Source organism: Rhinopithecus bieti, unplaced genomic scaffold, assembly GCF_001698545.2.
Source record: "Rhinopithecus bieti isolate Rb0 unplaced genomic scaffold, ASM169854v2 scaffold_13348, whole genome shotgun sequence".
Lineage (NCBI taxonomy): Eukaryota > Metazoa > Chordata > Mammalia > Primates > Cercopithecidae > Rhinopithecus > Rhinopithecus bieti.
In genome coordinates, this window is record NW_016808764.1 from 6,767,242 (window position 1) to 6,788,636 (window position 21,395).

Below are 21,395 nucleotides of genomic sequence, written 5' to 3' on the forward strand. Positions count from 1 at the left end.
TTTTTTTTTTTTTTTTTTTTTTTTTTTTTTTTTTGAGACAGAGTCTCACTCTTGCCCAGGCTGGAGTGCAGTGGCACGATCTGGGCTCACAGCAACTCCACATCCTCAGATCAAGCCATTCTTGTGCCTCAGCCTTCCAAATAGCTGAGATTGGAGGTGTGTGTCACCATACCCGGCTAATTTTTGTATTTTCAGTAGAGACAGGGTTTCACCATGTTGGCCAGGCTGGTCTCAAGCTCTTGGCCTTAAGTGATCCACCCACCTCGACCTCCCAAAGTGCTCACAGGTGGGAGCCACCACACCCGGCCCAGATATGCACTTCTTTTCTACAGAGAGGATGAATTTCCATTTATGACTTTGGTATGAAGTTTAAATTTTTTTAAATAATTGTGTTTAAGTTTTTTAAACTGAGTTAATGAAAATTTTTTAAAAAATAAGTCAATTTTAGTAGAGGAGGGGGAGAAACTTGGTGAAGATCTTAAAGCCTGTTGGGAGATGAGTCACGTTCGGGTGGATGGTCTTAGGCAGTGTGTCATAATCTGGTCTTACCCGACCTTTCCCCCTTTTTCTCTTATATGACTCCATGAATTTTACTCTCCCTCTCCAGCAATAAGAGCCATCAAATCAGGAGCCTAAAGTGCTTAGTTGTATTTTCCACAATGTACGTTAAAACAAATACAAAGCCATAAAAGTGAAACCATCATACATCCGTGGACTACTCAAAATGATCTCCTACCCATTTTGGGAAACATGGCCATTTGGAAATTTATCTGGCCCCTGTCCCTTGCCTGGGAATCCTTAACATCTGGCACTGTGGATTATCCACAGAAACATCTCTGGCAATAGAGTTGCTCCTGGCATAGAGTGGGCATCATTAAGTGTTTGTTCAGAAATAAAAGGACAGTGAGATGCCAACCATAACATTTAATAGCTTAGGCGCTGGTGTGTCAAAGCCACATGCTAAGTACAGTTCAAAGATGATAGATCTTAGGGTTTCCCTGCATATGGTTAGTGGTAGAAATATACCACAAAACACAGCCTTACCCACAGTGGAGCGATGCCCCAATGTGGGGATTCCGACTAATGAGTTTGGGGGGCAAGCCGAGTTCTTCCGAGCAGAAAGCAAGCGAGTGAAATCTCTCTCTCACTTACTTCTCTCTCTGCGGCCGATGCCATCTGCTAGCTTTAAAAATAATTTTTAAAAGCAAGTGTTTTGGTTCTCTTCAACGTGCAGCAAAGACAGATGCTATTTTTAGGCTTGTTTTCTATTAAAAAAAAAGAAAAGAAAAGAAAAAACCAAAGAACCAGGGGCTGGGTGTCGGCTGTTCTGGCTTACTGTCTGCATTTTGCCATCAACTTATATGTGACCTTTTGGCAAATCTCCTACGCCTTGGACCCTGAGAACATAAGTGATCATTTCACCCCCTTTTCTCATTAGACGTGTTGAGAGGGTGAAGTAGTATTGGTCTGAGAAATAAAACCATTCATTTTCTAAAATTAGTCAGTCAGTGTGGGCAATACGGCAAAACCCTGTCTCTACAAAACTACAAAATTAGCCAGGTGTGGTTGTGTGCACCTGTAGTCCCAGCTACTGGGGAGGCTGAGGCAGGAGGATCACTTGAGCCTGGGAGGTTGAGGCTGCAGCAAGCAGAGATCGTGCCATTGTACTCCAGACTGGGCGACAGAGTGAGACCCTGTCTCAAAAAAACAAACAAACAAATAAACAAAAATTGGTTAACTTGTGCTCTCCTGTAACCTGCCAGCTTCTGTCTTGATGTACCACTAGATCTCCATGTGCCTTCTCTCCCCTCCTGGACTGGAAGCTCTTTGAGGGGAGGACACATCCACACATCCATACAATGTCTAGCTCAGAACCTTTCACACAAGATGTACCCACTGGAGGCAGCATCATGAGGGGTTGAGAGTGTAGAGTCTGGAACCAAATGCCTAAGGTTCAGATCCTGGCTTTGCAGCAACTTATCAGCTGAGAGACCACTGGCAAGTTACTTACCCTTTCTGAGCTTCAACTTTCTCCTCTTTAGAAGGGAGAGAATGATTATACTTGTCACATTGAGTTTTGTAGAGGGACAAGTGAGACAAAATATGTAAAGCATTTAGCTCATCGCGTGGTTAAGTACCCAAGAGAGCTTAATTTCATTATTGTTGTTGTTGTAGTTATTAGGCACTCCCACATTTGATAAATGCACATATGACGTTACATATAAGATAAAGTTCTCTGTGCTGTAAGGAAGATTTTTTTTAAATGGTGAATTAAATGTTCGTTATATGGCCAGCATCATGTTAGACACTCTACACATGTGTCGTCGTTTAACGCTCTGTGAGCAAGTCAAAAATGTCCCGTCTACAGGAGAAGAGAAAGCCCAATATTAGGTTAAATAACTGCTCAGTGTTGCAGTTAGTAAGTAGTGCAACAAGACTTCAAATACTGTGTTGACTTAAAAGGTGAAATCTTTGCTTCACTTTCCCACCACCTCTTCTTCTGGTTTTATAGCCCCTCACAATAGCTTTGCAACTTTTGACAGCAAGTCACCTTTTACATTGTGACTCAGCCATAGCAACATATAAATATAACCAAAACATATATTCCACAAAAAGTACTTAGTGGTGTTCTGTGCAGCATGCACTGATAATTTCCATTTCATTGTTTTTTTCCTTCTTTTTTCTTTCTTTTTTTTTTTTTTTTTTGAGACAGAGTTTCACTCTGTTGCCCTGGCTGGAGTGCAGTGGCACCACCATGGCTCATGGCTCACTATAGCCTTGAACTCCTGGGCTCAAGCGATCCTCTTGCCTCAGCCTCATGAATAACTGGGACTACAGGTGCTCACCACTATACCCGGCTAATTTTTTTTGGTGGGGGTAGAGGCAGAGTCTTGCTATGTTCCCCAGGCTGTTCTCAAACTCCTAGCCTCAAGTGATCCTCCTGTCTCAGTCCCACCAAAGTTCTGGGATAGCAGGAGCGAGCTGCCATGCCTGACCTCTTTTTTCTGTTCTTTTTTTTTTTTTTTTTTAAGTTGATCATGACCCACCAAATTGATTTAATGATCAGTTAAAGTGAGATACAACTTGAGTTTGGAAAACACTGGTCTGGCTTCAATACTCAGGCAGTGCTGCCAGGACATCTCATTTTCATCACATTTAGCTTGCAGCCCTGTGTATGTTTCATTCCAGCCCCTCAGTCAGTCTGTTAGAGATTATCGAATATGTTATCCTCATTTTATAAGTAAAGATATCAAGGCTGGGGGATATAAAATGGTCTTCCCAAGCCTCCCCAGTAGTCAGAAAACGTGGAGTCCGTGCTTTCATTCCACTCTTCTGACTGTATGAATGGTGCTTTGGAGACCCAGTAACTCCTGCTGCCTCGAGGATCACCCATTTTTCACTTAATTAATGTGTACTGATGGCTCGCTTTGGCCAGGCATGGTGCTGGGCTATTGGTACATAGTGGTAAACAATTTTTACACAGTTCTGGATTTGTGGAATGTTCAGTCACATTTGACATTAGTCCATTTCTTTCAGAGTGAGACCCTGAACCTTTGTATTAGCCTACGTGACCTTACATGATGAGTCCCTCAGCACCGCTCTGGGCTCATCTCCTATGCTGTCCCCCTTCTTCTTTCTTCTCCAAGCACATGAGGTGTACTCTAGCCTCAGGGCCTTTGCACAGCCTGTTTCTCCGCCTGGTAAACTCTCACTCTAGATAACCTGCAAAGCTGCTTTCGTCATCTCCTTCAAGTCTTTGCTGAAGGATCGCCTTCTAAATAAGATTATCCTGAATACTTTATTGAAATTGGAACTCCTCTCTCCCATCTCATCAAGCTGGTACTCCCAATCCTCCATACTTTGCTCTGCTTTTCCCCATGGCACTTTTTAATCTTTTAATCTTCTATTTTTATTTGTATTTATTTATTTAATTTTTTGAGACAGAGTCTCACTCTGTTGCCCAGGCTGGAGTGCAGTGGTGTGATCTTGGCTCACTGCGACCTCCACCTCCCAGGTTCAAGCAACTCTGCTGCATCAGCCTCTCTAGTAGCTGGGACTAAAGGCACGCACCATCATGCCCAGCTAATTTTTGTTTTTATATTTTAGTAGAGACAGGGTTTCACTATGTTAGCCAGGTTGGTCTTGAGCCCCTGACCTCAGGTGATCTGCCCGCCTCAGTCTCCCAAAGTGCTAGAATTACAGGTGCGAGCCACTGTGCCCGGCTATCTTTTAACATTCTCTATAATTTATTTATTATGTTTAGCATTTATTGTCTTTATCTGTGTCTACCTGCTAGAATGGAAGATAAAGGCCAGGAATTTTTGTTGGTTTTGTTCACTGCTCTATCCTCAGCACCCATCTATAACCTGGTACCTAGTAGGACTCTATACATTTTTTTTTTACTTGAATAGATAGATGAAATAAATAACCATTAAGTTCAAAATATAATTAACAAATTATGATGTGGTCAGAGATTTAAAAAAGAAAAGAAAAGAAAAAAGCCCACAGGGTTTCATGAAAGAGTATAACAGCAGACCTAATTTAGATTGGGTGGGTTAGAGGAAGTGACTTTTTTAGGCTGAGAACATAAGACGGACTTCAGTTCCCAAATTCGTTAGCGCAGACTCTGCCATTGCAAGCCAAAGGAATGTAGCGTAAAGGAGAGATTTCACCCAAGCAGAAGTCTCTAAGAAGAGACAAAGTGATTCATTCATTTAGCAAACACCCTCTGATGGAAGGAGAGACGAAGTCACATATTGGTGTTGCCCAAGGACCAAAACACATATCTGTCTTATTTAATCCCAGCAACATCACTGAGGTTCTACTCTTATCTCCTCTTGACAGATGAGGAAACCCAGGTGTTGAATAACTTCTCCAGATACATCCAGCTATTAAGAGACAGAGCTGGATTTCCAAATGAAGTGTCTTTGGCACCAAAGCTTGTGCCCTTTCACTCTCTGGGCACCTACTATGTGCTAGTTGTGCTATCAGGAACAGGGCTTACACAGCCAAGAAGGGCATAGCCCCTGACTTGAAGAAGTTCACAATATCCCTTGAAAGACATGCTGAAAACTTCCCTGATTAGGACACAGATTTTTTTCTGGCCCCATTTCTTTTACTTCTGGACATGCCTTCCTAGGTTATTGTTTTTCAAATCTTGATAATTCATCTTTTTGTTTTTGATAGCTACTGTGTTATCTTTTGGTGAGTACCTCAAAATTCAGTGGCTTAAAACAACAATAAGCATTCATTATCTCAGTTGCTGTGGGGCAGGAATTTGGGAATGCTTTACCTAGTTGATCTGGCTCTGGGTCTCAAAGGATTGAGTCAGATTGCCAGCTGGAATTCTATTCATCTGAAGGCTTGTCTCGGGTGAAGGATCTGTTTCCAAGGTGATTCTCTCATAGGACTGGAGTTGGTGCTGGCTGTTGGCAGGAGGCCTCAGTTCTTTGCCAAATGTACCTTTCTGTAGTACTGCTTGAGCATCCTTATGGCATGGCGGCAGGCTTCCCAAAAAGCAAGCGATCTGAGAGAGCAGGGTGGAAGCTGTAGGTCTTTTATGTGCTACTCCTGGAAGTCATACATTGTCATTTTTGCAATATCCAATGGGTTACACAGGTCAGTCCTATTCGTTATGGGGAGGTACTACACAAGTACATAAATACCAAGAGTTTGAAAAATCACTGGGGCGGTCGGGGGGCATCATAAAGGCTGGCTACTACAGCTACCTATCATCTGTAACATTATTTACTTACTATTTTCCACTTTTTGTTAAAATCAGCCTTATCCTAAACAATAATATCAGTTAAGTCACAATATTAATATGCTAATTATATTTTCCAGCAAAAAATATAAACTTGTAATTATTATTATTATTATTTTTGAGATGGAGTCTCACTCTCACCCAGGCTGGAGTGCAGTGTCATGATCTTGGCTCACCGCAACATCCCCCTCCCAGGTTCAAGCGAGTCTCCTGCCTCAGCCTCCTGAGTAGCTGGGATTACAGGCATCTGCCACCATTACTTGCTAATTTTTGTTTTTTTTTCCTTTTGTTTTTTTTCAGTAGAGATGGAATTTTGCCATTTTGGCCAGGCTGGTCTTGAACTCCTGACCTCAGGTGATCTGCCCACCTCAGTCTCCCAAAGTGCAGAGATTACAGGTGTAATCTGTAGGCATGAGCCACCATGCCTAGCCAACGTTGTAATTGTTAATGAAAAAAATTATCTGTGTATCACCTATGCTCGCTTGCATAGTTCCAGTAACAAAAACGTTACCCTTGGGGAAACAGCAAGCCCAGCAAACAGGGATCTGTCAGAGAGTCCTGGAAGTTTTCATCATAAATTCCAGCTCTTCCCTCACTGTCCATTTGGAGCCCCAGAAGCTACAGGATGCTAATGTTGCTGTTTGCTGTCCTCTTCCAGGACCGCCTGTACTTTGTGATGGAGTATGTCAACGGGGGCGACCTCATGTATCACATCCAGCAAGTTGGCCGGTTCAAGGAGCCCCATGCTGTGTAAGTGAGAACTAGTGCTGTGCTTTCTCTTCGGGATAAATGGGTAGGTTAGTGGTTCCTTTGGGTGTTTTTTGTTTGTTTGTTTTTGCCAAAGAGGGATTTTTAAACACCTCGGGCATCTTTTTGAAAAAATATTTAGCCAGGGAAGAAAGGTGTTCTGCTTAATATGAGATGCTTCTTTTTTTTTCTGACACCAGCTAAGAACCTGAAGCTCAGCCAGACACCATGGCTCATACCTGTAATCTCTGTTTTGGGAGGCTGAGATTGGAGGATCGCTTGAGCTCAGGAGTTAAAGGCCAGCCTGGGCACCATGACTAGATACCATCTCTGTAAAAAACAAAAAACTTAGCTGGGGATGGTGGCGCACACTGTAGTCTCTTCTGAAAAATAAAACAAAACTCAAAGCTCTAAAACCACAGCTATTTCTTTATTTCTAATCCATGTCCCTGACTGCTTAGAAAGGCCCTATATCTTCCCTGGGGATTATCACTGTAGATTTTATGTGTCCATTTGCTAATATTTATTGAGAACTTACTATGAGCCAGGCCCTAAGTGCTTAACAAACATCGTCTCAACCCTGAGAATAACTCTGGGAGGGAGATGCTACCACCTCTGCTTTACAAACAAGGAAATGGAGATGCAAGGTTTTGAAAGCTTGCTCATATTCATGGAGCTAGTAAGAAGCAGTTCCTGAATTCTGACCCCAGTGTTTCTTTGCACATGTTCTTTATCTTATACCACTCTCCCTCTTAGATGCCTTTACTCCACGGGGGTGAAGGATCAAGGTGCTCAGTGGCAATGGTCTGTGGTTCCTGGGATGGGGAGACTGATTCTTGGTTGTTGGAAATGTGTTTCCTCTGCTGAGTCAACTCCATCCCCTTCAGTTTAAAAGGCAGCTACAGTCTCTTCTTTTCAGAACACAAATCTCATCATGTCACTCCCCTGCTTAGGAACATTGCAAGTTGTAGGAATCAGCAATGATAACCTCTCCTGGGGAGTTTGCTAGGATCTTATTGCCTCTCCATAGAGCCCCCAGAGCTCATCTAGAACCCCACCCTGTCATACCAGAGGCTCGGTGGCTCCCGCCCAGTTCAGCTTGCCCCCTCTCCTTCCACCTGGCCAGGTTGTGAGCACTGTGTTCTGATAGGATTTGCATTATTCTTGTGCTTCCAAATCTAGCCATTCATATCTTCTGGCATGACTCTAATAGGATTAGCTTTGCTTTTACTTCTAACATCTAATTGACCATAGGCTTTAATTCTGTTGTCACACAAGACATGTCAAGACACTTTGCATAGTTCCCCAAAGCCCTGCCCAACCTTTGTGGCATAACTGGGCTTCCTAGTTCTCTCGAAACCTCTTTCTTTATGGGTTGACCTTCAATAAGAGGTTACACTTTAGACAGATGCTGTTTCTGATTCCAGCTGTGCCATTCATTCGCTATATAACTTGCTCAAGTTAATCTCTCTAACCCTCAGTTTCCTCATTTGAGGAACGGGAAGATAATAGTAGGACCTACCTTACAGCATTATTATTGGGATTAAATCAGGTAATGCCTAAAACGGTGCTAGGCAGATGGTAAACCTTCAACAGATGTTACCTGCTATTGTCAAGATAATTTTAACTTGTGATACAGTCTGAAACTATAATTCTCTCTCTTTTTGTGGGGGTTGGGGGACAGGGTCTCACTCTGTTGCTCAGACTGGAGTGCAGTGACCCTGATTATAGCTCTCTGCAGCCTTGATCTCCTGGGCTCAAGCAATCCTCTTGCCTCAGCCTTCCAAGTAGCTGGGATCACAGGCATGTGCCACCACTCCCAGTTATTTTTTTTTTCTTTTATTTTTAGTAGAGAGAAGGCCTCACTATGTTGCCCAGCTAGTGAAACCGTAATTCTCCATCCAGCTCATCATATCCCATGGCCCCCTCTCCACTATACAATTGCTGAACTTCTGCCTACACCCAATTTGTCCTTAAGGCAACCCCATCACCTTCTAAACCACCCTGTGAATCCATCCGTACTCTCAGCATTTTATGAGCTATTTAGCTGACCATCCATGGGTTCTTTAATGCCCTGCACCTAGTTCAATATTGTATTGAATTCTGAGCATTGCCAAGCATATGGTGTCCTTGAGTTTCTCCATTGCTTTTTTTTTTTCTTTTTTTTTAATTTCAGATTTTACGCTGCAGAAATTGCCATCGGTCTGTTCTTCTTACAGAGTAAGGGCATCATTTACCGGTAAGTGAACACTGCTGTACTTTCCATCTCTTCATCTCCCTCAGCTCCTCCCTGCCCTGCCTCTTTCTTCAGCTGCTTTTAAAATTAGAATCCGTGGTGGGGGAGGAATCCTCCAGAACTAACTTGGGCATGTGTTCTGCCAGGCAGCATCGCCCACTGCCCTGGCAAAGTTTGGACAGCTCTATATGGTGGTAGAAAATCTCGATGGACTGTGTCACCAATGATGGTTCAGAGCCTCAAACAGGAGACCATTTGCTCTAAGAGGAGACTCACAGAGAGGACCCCAGTACTTCTTTCTCTTGCTTGTGGACCCTACATTTGAGGAGCAGGCAAAGAATTTTGGCTGGCAGAATGTAATGGATCACATTACTATGAAACTTTATTTATTTATTTATTTATTTATTTATTTATTTATTTCTGCTATGTAACTACAACTTGGAAATGGATCTCTGAGTGGCTGCTCTGAAAGACAGGATTAAGTTCAGGACTTGGCATTTGCTGGTTTTTGGAGGAGCAAATGGATGATCATAGCTGCATGAGTCATATCATTTTATATTTCATGCAAGGCAGATGATTGCACCCGAGGCTGCTATTTGTTAGCGAGTCCAGGGCGTACAATTCTCCTTGTACTACGTTGATGCAAATGGCATAGCCAGTGCAGGCTTGGGCTGGTTTGTTATGCAAGAGAGGCTGCAAGGCATGAGGCTTCCAAACAGCGCTTGGCATGGGTGGGGGTCTATTTCAACGATTATGAAGAACCACAAAAGTCTATTCCATTCATGCGTTTGACACATATTTATCAAATCCTACTATATTCTAGGCACTCTTCTGGGTGGTGGGCATACAGAAGTGAATAAAACAGATGAAACCCCTTGCCCCTGTGGAGTTTATCTTTTTGTGGTGGGAGAAAGATAAGTGAATCATAAAAACATAGTCTGCCAAGTAGTGATAAGTACTATAGAGATAAATCAAGCAGGGGAGGGTGCTGGTGTACCCTGGGTGTTGGAGGATTCCCTCTCATTCTGTAGAGAGCATAGTGATGAGAGCCTGGAGAGTTAGGGGTGACTTGGGAGTCCTGGGCCCTTTGCTTTAACTGCGGGATATGGGATTAAAAGGCATGAGGGGGCTGGGCACAGTAGCTACCACCTGTAATCCCAGCGCTTTGGGATGCCGAAGCAGGAAGACTGCTTCAAGCTAGGAGCTTCAGACCAGCCTAGGCAACATAGTGAGGCCCCCATCTCTAAAAATAAAATACAATTAGCCAGGTGTGGTGGTGCATACCTATAGACCTAGCTACTTAGGAGGCTGATGTGGGATGATCAATTGAGCCCAGGAGTTCAAGGATGCAGTGAGCTATGATCATACTACTGCATTCCAGCCTGGGTGACAGAGCGAGACCCTGTCTCAAAAAAAAAAAAAAAAAACAAGCATGATTAGATTAGCCCTGGTAAGTACAAGGCAGATAGTGGAGGCAAGGCTATGGGGTGCTGGCAGGACGGAGGGATGGGAAGTGGGGGCCTTGTCAGAAGCTTTCAGAGTCCTGGGGCTTTTAGTCACACCTTGGAGTGCTGATATGAAATCTATAGGGGGAAGGATGATCTTATTCTGAGTGCACAAAGTCCCCGCCATTCCTACTTTCTCCTAATGATGGAGGGAAGAAGGTCAAGAAGAGGAGTGGTTTTACTTGGCATGTGGGTGATCCTAGTGAAAGTGTAAAAATAGAGAGAAGAAGACGAATTTAGAAGCTGAGGCAGGAGGATCACTTGAGCCCAGGAGTTCAAAACTGCAGTGAGCTATGATGGTGCCACTGCACTCCAGCCTGGGCAACAGAGCAAGACCCTGTCTCTAAAAAAAGGAGAATTTAAATTTTAAATAGTATGATCATTCTGTCCATGCCCATGTTTGCCCTCAATGAACACATTCACTGTGTGCATGAAATGGCACGTGGAAATCATCTAATTCCCTTAGTTTCTCTTTTGACTCTCATAGTGACAGTATCATTTTGTGCTGAATATAATTCTGGTGTTGAAAGGTACACATGAGGCTGGGGGCAGTGGCTCACGCCTGTAAACCCAGCACGTAGAGAGGCTGAGGCGGGCGGATTGCCTGAGGTCAGGAGTTGGTGACCAGCCTGGCCAACATGGTGAAACCCCATCTCTACTAAAAAAAATGCGAACATTAGCTGGGTGTGGTTGCACATGCCTGTAATCCGAGCTACTTGGGAGGCTGAGGCAGGAGAATCGCTTGAACCCAGGAGACAGAAGTTGTGGTGAGCCAAGATCGCCCTGTTGCACTCCAGCCTGGGCAACAAGAATGAAACTCCATCTCAAAAAAAAAAAAAAAAAGGTGCATATGATCTCTTCCATATGATGTGATCCCTAAATTCAAGCCAATGACTTCAGCTCGTGCTTAACCACAGAGACAGGGATCACGGCTGATTTTTCACTCTACATGATTTTCAACTTGGGTGCTGACATTAGGACCTAACTCCTATGTGGGATGTGCCTCTACTAAAGTAGAACCAACTGGGTTCTTGAGAAGATTAAACATGGAACTACAAGTTTATTGGAAGAAAATCGAGTCCCAGTGTAGGAAACAGGAAAGGAAATAATTAGAGTTCTAGTCAATTGAGTTGTGATTCAGGGCTAGTTTCTAATCAATCAGGAAGCCACATTGGGATCTCGGATCCATGAATCCAGATCCAGGTGGTAAAATTCAAAGATTAGCATTTCAGGTGCTAATATGATACCTATTCCAAAGCCCCTTTTCCTAAACTAACTACATACTCTCCCTTTAATCTTCCACTATTAATATGGTCTTTAAAGGGATATTTATCAATCTTTTAGGCCAGTCTTCATCTGAACCCTTCTTTTGCATATGTGTAAGAACACAGTCAATCTCCTACTATAGATAATGAAAATGACAGATACTCATTTCACAGCCCCCCTGTAGCCAGGGCAGGCACACAACCCAAGCACTGACATTTGGTCACACTTACTCAAGACCTTGAATCAGAAACTAGTGGCCAAGGAAGCAGAAAGCACAGAATCAAGAGAGGCCATAGTAATTATTAGCAATTACTTTCCAGAGGCAAGAGAAGAGGGTCTTAACAGCAATAGGCAGAGTCCATCTTAGGGCTTCATGGAATAAGGGGTGATGTTTGTGTCCCATGGCAACTTGGGTGCTGGTGTCATTGGACAAGCTCTGAGTTGCAGTTAGGCATTGTTTTGGGCTGTATAGACTCTTAATCTGGTTCTTCAATCTCCTCAAAGATTCCATGAGCTCCCCAATATCCTTTGATGAATTCCTTTTCAGGTAGAAGTCATCACAGTTGGTTTTTGTTGCTCACCCTCTAGAACACTTCTTGGAAATAGATTTCTTGAAATTGATAGTCAAATAGAAATGGTAAAAAAATAAATTACTTGACAAAAGATGTATGGTTTTGTCATTTCATAGAGATTGCCTTCGTAGTGGTAAAGTCTTTTAAGATGTTACAAATCACTACCTCCTTCATCTAAATCTCTACTTAATTGAACAGTTCTTAAGTAAAGAGGATGACAGATTATGTTAGACTTACCATCTTTAAGGAACTGGATATGTTGTGTTGGGGGGCGAGGAGGGAAAAAGATTCTTCCTATCAAACTTAGTTTCTGATTTACCAACTACTATATCTGGAATGTGTGTTGGTTTTGCCCTTGATGGTTTTCTGAAAAATGAAAATAATTTCTCCATCCATCATTTGAAGCAGAAATGAGGATTTATTACATAGAACAAAAGATTAGGGTGTGATATCAAAACACTGCTATGTGACGGTGAAGATGACAGAGGTGCCCTCCAGCCTCAGGACTGCCTGGCTCTTGGCATCTGAAACTTCTTTTCTATAATAGATGAAGATTTTATCACTTCCCTAGTCTACCCAGCTGCCTGCTTCTGGGCATATGGTCCAGCTGAAGGGATGTCATTTGTCACTATTAGAGAAATCACATATATCACATATAGACCTACCTAGTAAGTTTAGGAAAAGCAAATTGCTGCAAAGCCTGGGTTTTCTGAGTTCCAAACTTTCACTCAAATCATGGTGGCTTGTAGATGAGCATGAAGGCTGGATACGAGCAGCACCACGGACAGCGCCAAAGGCATGGCGTGTTGGGATTGGCAAACATCAGTGGGCGAGTGCAAGTGGACCTCCCCCTCCGTTTGAATAAGGAGAACCCACAGACACAGATAGGAGATGCCAGGATATAGTTTTCAGATTGTATTCTTTTAGTCGGAAATGATGACAGCAACTCAATTCAAAGTAACTTAGGTTAAAAGAGGCATTTATTGGCTGACATAGCTTAAAAATCCAGGCGCAGATCTGACTTTAGGCCTGGATACATGCAGAGGCTCAAGTGCATGTTATGAGGGCACACTTTATCATCCTCCTTCTAGGCTCTACTTTCTCTGTATTAGATTGCTTCTCTTCATCTGGTGACCCCTGGAATTTCTAGACTTCCATAATACCACTTGAACAACCCCAATGTAAAATGCACTTATCCCTTTCCTGATTGTGCCAGCCAAAGTGCCGGCACTAATACTTAACAGCTTTGATTGGCTCAGATTGGATCACATGCCCGTTCCTGAATCAATCACTGTGACCAGAAGAATGAAATATTTCCATTGGCCAGGACAGGCCCACATGACCATTCCTGGAGCCATGTTACATGGAAGCCATGCTACACCCATGGAAGAATTGGATGAGGGTGTTTCTTCTAAGGAATATTAGAATGCTGTCATCACAAAATACTAGAATAGGCAGAACCACAGATGCCCACTGCCCAGTGAAGATGACCGAAGGGAAACATCTGAATTAAGCAATAGATCCCCCTACCTCTCAGGAAGTCGGAGTTCCCCATCTTCTATTAGGACTGGGACCATCTGATCCATCGCTTAGCTTTGCTCACTGGTGCTGAAATATAAAGCATTGACATTGGAGTACGTGTTTAGGGAGGAGGAGCGTGTGTTGATATTGGATCCATCTTGTGTGCTAAAGACCTACAAGTGTTCCCCAAAATATCAAGCTCTACTTATCAACACATGTGAAAATAAAGGAGAATACAGCACATGTCCTTTAGGTTAGAGCTCAAATGTCACCACCTTAGAGAGGTCCTTTCTGACTGACACCCTGCTTAAAGTGACTTCCTCTAATCACTATCTTATGTCCTCTTTATTTTCATCATACCACTTATCAGAATCTATAATAATCATGCTTATAGAGTAATTGTTATCTTTTTCCCAGCACTGAAATTTTATCTGGAGAATAGGAGGCTTATCTTGTTTATAGCTACATACTACATCCAGGCATAGTGCCTGTCATATAGTAATTGTGCAACAATTTTTTTGTTGTTTTTGAGACGGAGTCTCGCTCTGTCACCCAGGCTGGAGCGCGGTGGTGCTGTCTCGGCTCACTGAAACCTCCGCCTCCTGGGTTCAAGCTATTCTCCTGCCTCAGCCTCCCGGGTAGCTGGGACTACAGGCACCCACCACCACGTCCAGCTAATTTTTTATTTTTTATTTTTTATTTTTTTTTGAGACGGAGTCTCGCTCTGTTGCCCAGGCTGGAGTGCAGTGGCCGGATCTCAGCTCACTGCAAGCTCCGCCTCCCGGGTTTACGCCATTCTCCTGCCTCAGCCTCCCAAGTAGCTGGGACTACAGGCGCCCGCCAACTCACCCGGCTAGTTTTTTGTATTTTTTAGTAGAGACGGGGTTTCGCCGTGTTAGCTAGGTTGGTCTCGATCTCCTGACCTCGCGATCCACCCGTCTCGGCCTCCCAAAGTGCTGGGATTACAGGCTAATTTTTTATTTTTAGTAGAGATGGGGTTTCACCATATTGGCCAGGCTGGTCTTGAACTCCTGACCTTGTGATCCAACTGCCTTGACCTCCCAAAGTGCTGGAATTGCAAGTGTGAGCCAACATGCCCAGCCAAATAGTTTTTGATTCAAAGAATCAATGGAAACTCCTGGGTCATTTCCTAGGAGGTGGTCCAAGAGATCAGGGAACACTTAGCATTAAATATTTCCTTCAATCGGCTTTTTTTTCTTTGTAATCTTTAGAGATATTTTAAAAGTAATAATTTTGTGAAAATGTATCTTCTTACAAAATATAAGGGGTCCTTAAGTTGCAAAGGAAAATTCTTGGAATTTTCCTGGATCCAGGAAGTGTCATGGATGCTCTGCCCTTTGCTTAACTTTCTGGGGTTCTCCCTCTTTTCAGAAGTGCTGTCTCTTTGTGTCCTTGTGAGACACTTGGCACAGTTGGCTCTGTAGAAAAAGATAAGCACGGAGGTTTGTGGACCTCTTTTTATTTCCCTGCCAGATTGTAAGCTGTTGGAGGTCAAAGGCTGGTTTCTACTGACCTTTGTGCCCACACAACACCTAACACAGTGTTTTATGCATAATGAGTGGCTGTTGCTTGGCTTGAAATGCATAGCAATTAATTAAATCTCTAAATTCTTGTGTCTGCCATAGTGACCTAAAACTTGACAACGTGATGCTCGATTCTGAGGGGCACATCAAGATTGCTGATTTTGGCATGTGTAAGGAGAACATCTGGGATGGGGTGACAACCAAGACATTCTGTGGCACTCCAGACTACATCGCCCCTGAGGTGAGAGCTGCTGGGCACACGTTCACATTGCAGTGATGTACCCTCTGCTCCCCAGTTGGCCGTGTGAGAGCTAGGAAGGGTCGAGGGTGGTACCTTGCAAGGGAACCTCGGGCAGAATCTTATTCCATACTCTGAATCCTCCCTTTGAGATCACACATGCAAATTAATTTAGCACACATCCAGAAGCCCAAGCCCAAAATACATCAAGGTTTGGGAGAAAATTTAAATAAAACTCAAAAGAACCATCCAACACACATCAGTAAAATTCTTCATCAGACTGCTGTGGCTCACAGCCATGTGATACCGCCTAATTGTGACATTGAAATGTTTGTTGAGAGAGAAGGAGCAGATCCCCTGGGCTGGCATATGACATGGGATCTGTGTCCTGTATATGTTCCTCAGTAGGAAAATGGACAATAGCCCATGATTTATTTATAGCATGAAATACTACCAGGCACCAATTCAGAAGAGTGAGTTAGATATGTATGTAGGTATGAAAAGATCTTCAAGACACATTGTTAGAGAAAAAAAATCAAGGTACAGAATGACAAATACAAGACCAGGCACGGCAGCTCGTGCCTGTAATCCCAGCACTTTAGGAGGCAGAGGCAAATGGATCACTTGAGCCCAGGAGCTCCAGAACAACCTGGGCAACGTGGCGAGACCTTGTCTCTACAAAAAATACAAATATTAGCCAGGTGTGGTGACACGTTCCTGTAGTCCCAGCTACTTGGGAGACTGAGGTAAGAGAATCACCTGAGCCCCAGGAGGTCCAGGCTGCAGTGAGCCGTGATTATGCCACTGCACTCCAGCCTGGATGACACAGTAAGACCCTGTCTCAAAAAAAAAAAAAAAAAAGAAAGAAAGAAAGAAGGAAAGAGGAATGACAACAATGTGATACTATTTATGGATAAAACAGAAATACACAGAACACTGCTCTGTTTTCAATTAGTAAAAGCATACAAAAATCTGGAAGATTTCAGACTGATTTTATAACACTGGTTGCCTCTGAAGATAAGGGAATTGTAAAAGAGAAATTTAGCTACTTCTGTATACTGCTGACATTTTTTTTACAAGGTAAATATATTTGTATATTACTTGAGTAATAAAGTAATTCAAAAATAATAAGGCTTTATTCAGACCCAATGAAGTTCTCCCAATGTGATATACTTTGGTCTATTATCATTTTGTTAATTAATTAGATATGACACAATCTATAACACAACTTCCTGATAGGCCATGGGTTCCATAATCTCTGGTTCTCAACTCTAACTGCAGTTTAGAGTCATGAGGGAGCTTTTACGATGTAGGATGCAGCTGGGGCATGGTGGCTCACCCCTGTAATCTCAGCATTTTGGGAGGCAGAGGCAAGAAGATCGCTTGAGGGTAGGAGTTTGAGAGCAGACTGGACAACATAGTGAGACCCTAATCTCTACAAAAAAAATAAAATAAAAATTCGCCCAGCGCACTAGCTTATACCTGCTGTCCTGAGTACTCAGGAGGCTAAGGTGGGAGGATCGCTCGAGCCCAGCAGGTGGAGGCTGCAGTAAGCAGTGATCATGCCACTGCACCTCAGCCTGGGAAACAGAGCGAGACCCTGTCTCAAAAAAAGAAAAAAAAAAAAAACCCACAGACAAACAAACAGAAAACAATGTGGGCTGCCCAAATGCCATCCCATTAGAATCTCTGCAGGGTGAGGCCCAGGATTTGGGGTTCTCAGAAATTCCTCATTGGTGGTGATCCAGACAAGCACAAGAAACCCTGAACTGTGTTGCTGATGAAGTCGCCTCCCCTCCAGCCCGCAGATGGGAGGGATAAGCTGCAGGTCAGGCTTTGTCATGAACTAACCACATCACCTCTGGCAACTGGTCTCACATCCCAGGCTCTAGTTTCCTTTGTAAAAAGATTAACTTGTTGGGTTGTCATGAGGATCAAATAAGACTTGAAGTACTTTAAAAGTGTGAAAACACTTTCAATGAGAAGTGTTCTCCTGGAATGCTTCCCCTTCCTTGTCTTGTGGGTTACTTCTCAGAACGCATTTCATTCATTCATAATTGACAAGTAAAATTGTATACATTTATCATGTGCAACATGTTGTTCTGAAATGCATATACATTGTGGAATGGCTAAGTTGAGTTAATTAACATATTTATTATCTCACATACTTTTTTTTTTTTTGTGGTAAGAACACTTAAAAATCCCTCTTAGCAATTTTCAAGAATACAATAGATAGTTATTAACTATAGTTACTGTGTTATACGATAGATCTCTTGAATTTATTCCACCTACTTAACTGAAATTTCATATCCTGTAAACAACATCTCTGCGTTTCTGATTTTGGAATAGAAATCAAAGTGGGAGATAGAGATCAAGAAACGGACATTCACTTTATAGCCAAGTTTGCTCAAATACCCTTTTTGAGTTAAACAAGCAATAACTGAATTATAAAACATTCTAGGATTAGTTAACATTTTGAGAGCATAATATGTGAAAGCCACCTAGTATCTCATGTAACTCCATGATATAGATATTATAGAAGTTAAGTAACTTCTCCCGTGATCAGACAACCTACTGGTAGACAGCAGTCAGGATTCAAAGTCAAACTGCCTAACCCTCAGACCTCAGCCTTTAGCCTTTGCTGTATTACCTCTTAACCGCTGACATGGTTAGTTTTACATCCCTACATACTGAAAGATGGACCATCACATGGCTCTTCTAGACTTTTCCATGTTCTGGCAGTTTGGGAATATGAATTGAAAACTTCACAACTGCATATACCACATGATCCACCAATTCTGCATGTAGGAGTTTATCTTAAGGAAATACTTGGACAGATGTCCAAATGTCTAATTACAAGAATGTATGTTACAGCATAGGAAGAAGCCTAATCAATTGGAAATTTATAAGATAGACTTTGGTGTATCCATTCAATGGAATGCTATGCAGAGATAAAAACTGATTATGTTCATATACAAATATTAAATTAGCAAGGAAAATTTAAGTGAATAACTGGCTTTATTAAAGATCTACTGCCCATAATCCGAGCGCTTTGGGAGGCCAAAGTGGGAGGATTGCTTGAGTTTGAGATCAGTCTGGGCAATATAGAGAGACCCCATCCCTACAAAAAATTAAATAGCATGGTGGTGAGCGCCTGTAGTCCCAACTACACAGGAGGCTGAGGTGCAGGGATTGCTTGAGCCCAGGAGGCCAAGGCTGTGAGCTATGAGCTATGATTGCGCCACCACACTCCAGCCTAGGTGACAAAAAGAGACAACATTAGAAAAAAAAAAAAAGAAAGAAAGAAAAAAATGGTCCACATACCGAAGTGTTTATGTAAAACACGCACATACACACAGAGTTTAATATGTATTCAGAGAAAAGAGTATGGAATGAAGTAGACCAAATATTAGTCATAATTTTTCTCTTAATAAAGGATTATGGGTGATTTTCATGTGATCATCTCAGCTTAGCTATGTTTTATAAAGAAATAGTAAAATAGTAACAAATAGTATTACCTCTTAAACGTTTTATTTGTAATTATGTTTTAAAACATGCTACATAAAGTTTACTATTTTAACCATTTCTAAGTGTACAGTTTAGTAGTGTTAAGTATATTTACATTATTGTGTAAATGTTATAACTTTTACAGTGAAGAGTAAAGACAGTTTTTCTTTTAAAAATTCCATGCTCACTGTTTTGAAAATAATGATAATAATAATACACCGTGCTTAGTGCTTCGAAAAGGCAATGTGACAGCCACAGGTGTTTGCCCAGCTGCAGGTACCTCTGCAAAGCATGTCTGTCATTCCCTGAGTAATTAATGTAAAGAAATAGCTCAGGTGGGCACTGGCCTTCTTGTAAAAGAAGAGTGGAATCTGTCTCCAGAAGATACATGAACTGCAAACCTCCCTGATAGGATGCCTTCTGTTTTCTAGATAATTGCTTATCAGCCCTATGGGAAGTCCGTGGATTGGTGGGCATTTGGAGTCCTGCTGTATGAAATGTTGGCTGGGCAGGTAATTGAATTTTAAGTGATCGATAAGAGAAGTCCTCCCTACCCCTATCCACATGGTTTCTTTAGGAGAATGCATGTTTGGTAACAGCTCATAAATTGGAACCTCTATGACTTTCCCAGCCTTGGGGTCATACAAGTCTGTGGTCATTTGAAAGCCTGGGTGTGTGGCTTCACTGTAGGCCCCAGGGAGGAGAGTCTGCCAGTTGAGGGGGGCTACGGGGAGGGTTCAAGCAGGGATTCTTCTCCTCCCACCCTCCCCTGTCATACAGGCACCCTTTGAAGGGGAAGATGAAGATGAACTCTTCCAGTCCATCATGGAACACAACGTAGCCTATCCCAAGTCTATGTCCAAGGAAGCTGTGGCCATCTGCAAAGGAGTAAGTACGTCTCTTAAAGCTGTGGCCAGGACCACCACATATAGGCATGTGGGATGTACCTTGCCCAAGGACACCCCACTGTGGGGGAACAGAGCCTGAACTCCACCCTTCACTCCATTTGGCAATATGAGAACCCTGGCATGGAGCTGCTACTTCCCAGAGGAGAGAGAACTTTTTTTCTGATTTGCACAGAAGTGCCACAGAGAGCTGCCTGCAGCTGCGTCTTGCTGCTGGCTGGGCTGTAGTCTCTGAACCAGCACAGGGGAATGCTTATTGAGTGAATGAGGTAGAAAGCACAGAGATTTTGTCAAAGAGCTAGAAGTCATGGGAAAGGGCACAAGAGGTCTTTGGCACAACTCAGGCTATCTTGTCCTGCTCTGCTGTATGTGTTTAGTTAATACCAAGAGCGTGCAACTTTTGTTCTAAAAATACCAGGCAGTGTTGAGGTTAAGGAATTCTCTAGATAAGCAGACTGAAATTCAAAATCCCACTGTCCCCTCTCCCCCAACATGCACACAAATGGCTAAAAGGGAATGCACGCTTGTACATCTACAGTTTATGCACAGGGCACCTGCGAAGAAAGCAGGACGTGTGTTTATGGGGAAGGATTGTTTGTTTTGCCTCTTGTGTTGGACCAAGGCATACTCACAGTGACTTGTGTGAGATCCTAAAGATCAGTGACACTCACTTTTGGAGCCATCAGGATAACCCGAAGTGCCTTACCAGAATGCACATGCTTCTGCCTCACCCCAGAGATTAAATCTGGGTATGAGTGTTTTGGAAAAGTCTCCATTTGGCTTGCACACCACTGCCTTTAAACATACTGTCCAAATGAAGTGATTTTTCAACTCTGATGGAAGCCTGAAAGCAATCGAATTAGATGCCCAGAAAATATGTTCCAAGTGTAATATACTAATAAAGAATTTGCTCTCCCACCACCCAGTGGTACAGGTTAGAACATGGCCATGCCTTAATCAGCAGGTTCCCACCTGTGTGTCTGAATAAACCAGGGCTGCCAGTCCTAGATCTATGGGATGCTTACAGACTTTTCATGCCCTACTTTGCTCTTCCTGACCCTAGCCAGATGCTGAATGCACTGGTTTGGGTGAAGGAAAGCTGGGAAACTCAGGCAGGCCAATCTGAGGCTTGGCCCAGTTTGGAATAGCTGGGCCAGCCTCTCAGCCTAAAAGTGCCTTGTCACACTGCCTAAATTCCCACTCTCAGTGAATCACCTAAGGTTTGCACCTCAGCTACATAGGCTAAGATGCACGTATCCCTGGGGAAACCACCTGTGAATTAGTCTCAATCCCGAACATCTAAAGTGAATTGCTTGAAAATATTTTCTTTGAGGGTGTGAGGCAGGCAGAAAGAAAATGAAGAATAGAGAGGGGAGTCGCAGAGGTACGTTAGGAACCTAAGCAAAGCCCATAAAGAAAAAGAAGGCACACACGAAGGCCTGTACCCTCTATAGACATGGTATTGAAGGGTGGGAGGGGTAGACAGAAGGTGATACCTGGAGCTTTTAATTTGTTTAATAATTGCCAGCATATAAGGATCAGGAGATTTCTCTTTTTTTTTTTTTTTTTTTTTTTTTTTTTTTTTTTTTT

General features: G+C 42.8%; 1 protein-coding gene across 1 annotated transcript in view; it reads left to right on the top strand.

Annotated features, from left to right (window-relative positions):
* PRKCB (protein kinase C beta) overlaps positions 1–21,395 on the top strand; it is a 397,470-nt gene that overhangs the window by 342,022 nt on the left and 34,053 nt on the right. Inside the window, exons 15-19 of the mRNA XM_017887175.1 lie at positions 6,423–6,514; positions 8,688–8,750; positions 15,258–15,396; positions 19,332–19,412; positions 19,681–19,788. Of these exons, the coding sequence (XP_017742664.1) occupies positions 6,423–6,514; positions 8,688–8,750; positions 15,258–15,396; positions 19,332–19,412; positions 19,681–19,788 (483 nt within the window). The remainder of the gene's footprint in view (positions 1–6,422; positions 6,515–8,687; positions 8,751–15,257; positions 15,397–19,331; positions 19,413–19,680; positions 19,789–21,395) is intronic.